Raw genomic sequence first — 5,953 nt, forward strand, 5'->3', positions numbered from 1 at the left:
CCGCCCACCACGAACCAGACCGCAGGGACAGGCTACCAGCCAGGAAGCAATGACCACAGACAGGCTGAGGAACAAAGCATCCATCTCCTACCTCATCGAAGACTTTATTGAGAAATTTCATTGCACAATTAGCTATTGGATAGGAGGGAGGATATTCAAGGACCGGCAGGCTCAGGCTACGGCAGTGTAAAGACCCTCTCCTTGTCCGTTCCTTGGGGGAGCTGAGCAAGCAGGTCTCCTTGCGCTCAGGAAAGGCAGCGGTGGTATCAGGCACTCTACGGGGACTAAGGAGAAGGGGTGGTTGGGGCGGCTGTGGGAGCAGGCAGCACATCACCATTTGCTGACACTGCAGACAGCTTCTCTGTGAGAGTCTACAGCTACTGCAGTGTTTTGGAGGGTCACTTGAGCTCCTGGGACCAGGCCCTGGGCAGCTGGCTCCTCAGTTCTTCTTCTTCAGCATCTCCATGTACATGCGAAGTGACTTCTGGATGGAGTCTTTCGAGATGAAGCTGACAAAGTTCTGAATGTCTTCCTCCCGGTGAGCTACCAGGCGGTCCAACACTGCCTTCCTCATCATGGACTTGGTGAGCTGACGGGCATGGTCTGCGGAGAGGAGAGCGAGGATGAGGAACGCACACGGTCCTCGCCCCTGACCAGCTGTCAGCCACTGCCACCATGTGCAGGTGTCTCCAAATGGGGAGGTACCACACACCAAAGGGCTCTTTGAACCAGCAGGGAAAGGTGTATGAAAAACCCACCGGCTGGAAGCTGAACTAGATAAATTCTCATACAATAAACTATGATCAGTGGGGAAACGGCTGATCTACTGGGACAGATGACAAAAAGTTGTGCGCCTCTTTCTCTTTGCACCTTCCAGAGCCCAGCCCGCACCCCGATACACACCACCGGGCTCAGGACAGCAGTAACTGAACAAAATTCTCCGCTATTTGAAACTGCTCTGGCTCTAAGCTCCCCCAACCCAACCCGTTCGACCTCTGGCAAGGCAGCCTGCCCACACCAAACACACCGTACAAAGCCAGCAGCATGGCTCCCTCGAGCTCAGCCCGACAGCAGGCGCTGGGCCTGCGTCATTCCCCACGACTCCGTGGATGCTGCCGGAGCTGCCCGAGGCCTCGAGCACTCGTCTGCTCACACACACATGGAGCCACATGCAGGGATGTGGCAGCACATCTGTTGCACAGATGTTGCACTTGCGCTCTCGGTGGGTTTCAACCATGAGGGCGAAACGATGACCAACGCCCCCTCCTCCATGCACTGGGAACCCCAAATTGCTCCAACACCCGTATGCTGCAGGCACCTTCACCCCGACAGACTCCTCCCAGCTCTGATTCAGGGCTCCGGGGAAGGATCTGCATGGTGCCTCCTGGAAGTCAGGAGAGAGCACAGCTGAGACGTGCTTCCCACTTTTGGGGGCTGAGGTGTCATTGACACCAGGACAGCAGGGGAGAGCGAACTGTTTAGGGACCCTTTTCCAAAGTAGGGACACAAAGTGACCAGTCCTGGGATGCATCCATTTCTGTGCCGTTTCATTCAGATTTCTACAGAAATCGCAGCCGGAGGGTGATACGTAGTTGCACCTCCCTGGGGTGCTCAGGAGGTGGCATGGGATGGGATAGCTCACATCTAGCCCTGGCCGGTGGAAAGCCCTCTCCCAGCCCAGGAACCATGTGCTACCAGTGACGGAGCACTGCAAACACACATGATGCCTGCACTTGCTGTCTGTCCTTATGTCCCCATCGCCATCCCCAGCTCAGCAGAGTGACAAGAATTGATCCAGCCCACAAAGGCTGACTGGCAGCCACCCAGGCACTCTCACCCAGCCTGTTCCTTCAACTCCACAGGGTAACACCTCCACTGACAGACACAGAGATGCAGTTTGTATCTGCAGATCAGGCACCTCCAGATTGACTCAGCAGGGTTGGCAGGGTGAGCCGAGCTGGAGCCATGTGCCCTGCACACCCGGCACGGTGTCCTCCCACGCAGGGGCACTGGCAAGCCCAGCTCTGTTAGCCCAAGGCTCCCTGAATTGCTGCGCTGAACTTTTCCTACCTCCCAGCCATCCACACCTTCCCTTTAAATGGAAACCTTTCCGTAGCTCTCAGGTACCAGCCCCGGTACCTGTCCTTCCCACCCAGACCAGATCTCCTTTTCCTCCACCGGAGGTGCCACCCTTACCGGGAATGGCCAACCACTGTGCCATAACAGCCGCAGCCTTCTCCTGGAGCTTCTCCTCTGGCACCAACTCGTCCACAAGGCCATACTTGTGGGCCTCGGGTGCGGGGTGGAGGGAGCCCAGCTGGAGGGAGCGTTCAGCAACTCGGTGTCCCACCGTGTTTACAAATGTGTCCTTAAACCTAGAAGAGATGGGAGGAAAAACCACGGGTCAGGGAAAGAAACACCCAGCGGCAGCTGCACCCAGACATCGAAGCTAAGAGCACGCTTGGTCCCACTGCCCAGGCACGGGTCTCTAAACAGCAGCTACGGGCTCAGCCATGCCGTGCAAAGTCAGGCAAGCAGAGCCGTTTTCGGTACCGACCCAAGAGAGTTCCCCCTCCTCTCCACAAGAGCTGCTCTGTGTACCCTCTGTGCACAGGTCTCTGCTGTGCCCACTTGCTGTGACGTGAAAGCTCCTCTCCAAGACTACATTTACATGTTCTTAGGGCAACCAAGGGTCTGTGTCTTAGTATCTCAGTGTCCTTACGCTTTCAGAGAGCTCCACAGCTATGGGATTTTGCAGGTACACAGCGTGTATCCAGAGAAAAGCCTATTCCCCACCTGAGCCTGACCAGGGAGATCTCCCAGCACCAGTTTTGGAGTTGACTGCAGAGTCACAACCAAGGGCCTCGTCGGTGAAGGATGCGAGGATGTTCTGCAGCCTGAAAGCTTTTCAGATACTTGCAGAATACGACAGAGGAATGAGGCGCTATCTCCTGCAGCTGCAACTACCTTGTCACTGACACATAAAACTACATCCCAGCCACCAGTTAAACTGGTCGATAAACTCCTTGAAGATGAATTCTTTCTAGAGACCTACACATGACACTAGAAGTGGGAGGCACTGTCCTACCAGTAAGGAGCCACAATGCCCAGCTGGGCTTCGTTCAGGCCAATGTTGAATTTGGGGTTCTCCACCATGATCCTGTAGTCACACGACAAGGCGAGGAGACAGCCTCCTGCCGGGCTGGACCCCTGGCAAAGAGAAGGAAGGAGTGAGTCTAGGTCACGGTTACAAACATCCCTGTGCTCCCAGCCTCGCTCCGACCTCCAGAGCAGGGAAAACACAAGGTGACAGAGCAGATGTTCCCCAAGTCTCTGATTACCTAATTCAAAACAGCCCTAAAGAAGATTTCTGATAGGTTTACCAGGGTTTATCCTTTCATTTTTCAATGCTCTTTGTTTCTTGCATTTTCCAGCCTAGAAATCTCGTTAATTCATCTGTGTTACTCAGGTTGCAAGCCTGCAGTGGAGATTTGCTATGGCATTTTCTTGAAACCCTACAGGAGTTTGAGTTTGTAGCCCTAAATGCCACACAAACGGTTCTGTCCAGGGACTTTGTCACACTTTCTGTCTATAAAACTTCCATTTGTGATCATCTTTGCCACAACTCGGTGCTTGCTTAGCCCTGCACAGGATGCCTGCGGGAAGCTGCTCAGAGACCCAGCTGCCTTCAAAACCAGTCTACAGACCGACACAGAACTGTGAGCTGCCAAAGTGGCACTGCACTGAAAAACAAAAACAAGACACTGAGCAGGTAACAACCCATCTACGGACACTGAGATTCCGACGGCACTTTCCTGCTGGCCAAGAACCGCGGCTGGAGGAGCAAAACCTGGTGAAAAAAGGGCTTACGACAAACTGCACCGCCCAAAGCACCGCTGCCCACAGGGCTGAGGACAAACACTGCATGGCTGCCTCCCACCTCCTCCCCGCTAGCGAAGCAGAACAACGGCCGAGCAAGGGACCCTGCGCAACTCCTCCGAGTCTCGTCAGCGAGAAAGCAGGCGGTGGGCACGTGACAGGCGTCCTTCGGACTCCTACACCAACCGCTCGGCTTCTCCACTACTCGTCTGCCATCGATGCCCCTCTGGGCTTTACCACTGGCCTCCAGCCCTCCTCCTGGTCCTCCAGCCTGGAGGACAGACTCCCAGCCGAGGTCTCGGGGCAGGGCATGGCTCTTGCTGTACAAAACCCTGCCAAGGGCACGGCAGCCCCCATCAGCAGGACATCAGTGCTGTGCAAGGTCTCCGCTGCAGCCAAAACGCTGCTCTACCCTAGCAGCGCCTACAGCTCATATGGAGCCTGCAACATCCCATGCTTCCATACCTTCCCACACCCCAACCTGCTGAACTGACAGACACGTACTTTGCCCAGAAATTCCAACCAATACATCCCTGTATTTTTTTCATCACTGACAAACCTGATTTTTTGGCTGTCCCTGCCCACATGGTGCAAACAAGCCACAGCAAGTGACAGACCACGCAGGGATCTAAAGGACGTACATTGATTGCAGCTACTGTCACCATGTTGGAGCCGTACAACCGGAGCCACGTCTCCTGCACGGCTCTCCAGAACTCAGTGTAGTGCTCCGTGCTCTTCCCGCACATCTCGGTGATGTCCAGGCCAGATGAGAAGATTTTGGGGATGGCCTGCAATGGGGAAAATACAAACATCGCTTAGAGTCACTGCTCAGGGATGACCCTTTAGCCCTCTAATGCACTAGGCCTGGCAGCCTGAGGAAAGGCAAAGCGATAATTAAATATAACATAAACCAGAGTCTTTTGGGGTTCTGAAACAATCTCCCTGCTGGTCCCACAGCCTGGATCATCCCATCACCATGGCCTCTTTGCTTGCAGCACGGTTTCTCATTATCAGGGTCTCCGCGTGGGTACATCAGCCATGCAGCACAAAACCCGTCCTGTCCCATGCCCGGGCACCTCCTCGTACCCACACCACGTCTGAAAATAAACACTGGCATCTCCTAGCAGCTCCCTATGGGCGGTTCAAGAGACCTCAAGGGATGTGTCAGGTTGGCAGATAAGCAGCTTAAATTTTAATGACAAATGACAATGCTCGGTTGTTATTCTTCTGCTAGAAAAGCGCACAGAAGAAAGAACACAGCCCTTCCAAGAACCCCCTCCCCTCCTTCTGGAGCTGATCAGAGCTGCCTCCCGGCGCTCCTCTGCCAGTGGCCAGGGAGCCAAGACACCAAACATGAGCAAGGCAATGGCACCCATGCCTGCCAAATTGCCCCACAGCTGGCACCTCAAATTCAGGACAACACGTACGGATGCAAAGATCACGCCCCGGCAGGCCCGATCATTCTCCAGCTTCTCCAGGCTTATGCAAAACTCGGTGAGGAAATCCAGGCTGAGGCTGTTGACCGGAGGGCTCTTGAACTTCATCGTGGCGACACCTGTGCCATGGTTAACAGAGACAACAGAACGCTCGCATTGCAGCAGCATGCTCTGCCTTGCTCAAGGGAACTTCACCCACCTCCCTGTTTCCCTGTTCACCCACATCGTGTCTTTCCACTCCTGGCTCTTCAAGAAGCCCCCAGAGTGGAGGGGGGCCAAGAGCAGGGCACAGCCTTTGCCCAGATCTGCCCGCAAGCCGGGCTTACTCAGCCAGTGCTGAACCTGGAGCATGAACAAGCACATGTGCGGTGGCGTACCGTGTGTCCCAAAGACCAGCCACCCTTGGGGTCACACTGCCCGGCAGTTCCCTTCTCTCTAGGCTCAGTGGATAGGATTGAGCCTTCAGCTTCTATCACAGCAAACATCCCGTACCCAGGGGATCACACACTTTTCTGTGCCTGCCAGCAGCACTGTCCCCCTGGCCAGCGCCGCGGGAAGGGCTCTGAGCCCTCGACCCCTCCCAAACGGCACGACCCTACCCCAAAAGGTCTTCACCGAGTGAGCGCTTAGGCTGGGTG

The 5,953-nt window shown here is 55.1% G+C and overlaps 1 protein-coding gene across 1 annotated transcript; it reads right to left on the reverse strand.

Annotated features, from left to right (window-relative positions):
• Positions 1-439: 439 nt before the first annotated feature.
• Positions 440-5,453, reverse strand: ECI1 (enoyl-CoA delta isomerase 1). Its single transcript, XM_009704933.1, has 5 exons — positions 5,307-5,453; positions 4,521-4,667; positions 3,089-3,210; positions 2,197-2,375; positions 440-603 (listed from the first exon to the last, which is right to left on the reverse strand). Exons 1-5 carry the CDS (start codon positions 5,421-5,423, stop codon positions 440-442), a joined length of 729 nt encoding a protein of 242 aa, XP_009703235.1. The 5' UTR covers positions 5,424-5,453.
• Between the last annotated feature and the right edge of the window lie 500 nt (positions 5,454-5,953).

Source organism: Cariama cristata, unplaced genomic scaffold (genome assembly GCF_000690535.1).
Source record: "Cariama cristata isolate BGI_N322 unplaced genomic scaffold, ASM69053v1 scaffold25887, whole genome shotgun sequence".
NCBI classification, from domain to species: Eukaryota; Metazoa; Chordata; class Aves; order Cariamiformes; family Cariamidae; genus Cariama; species Cariama cristata.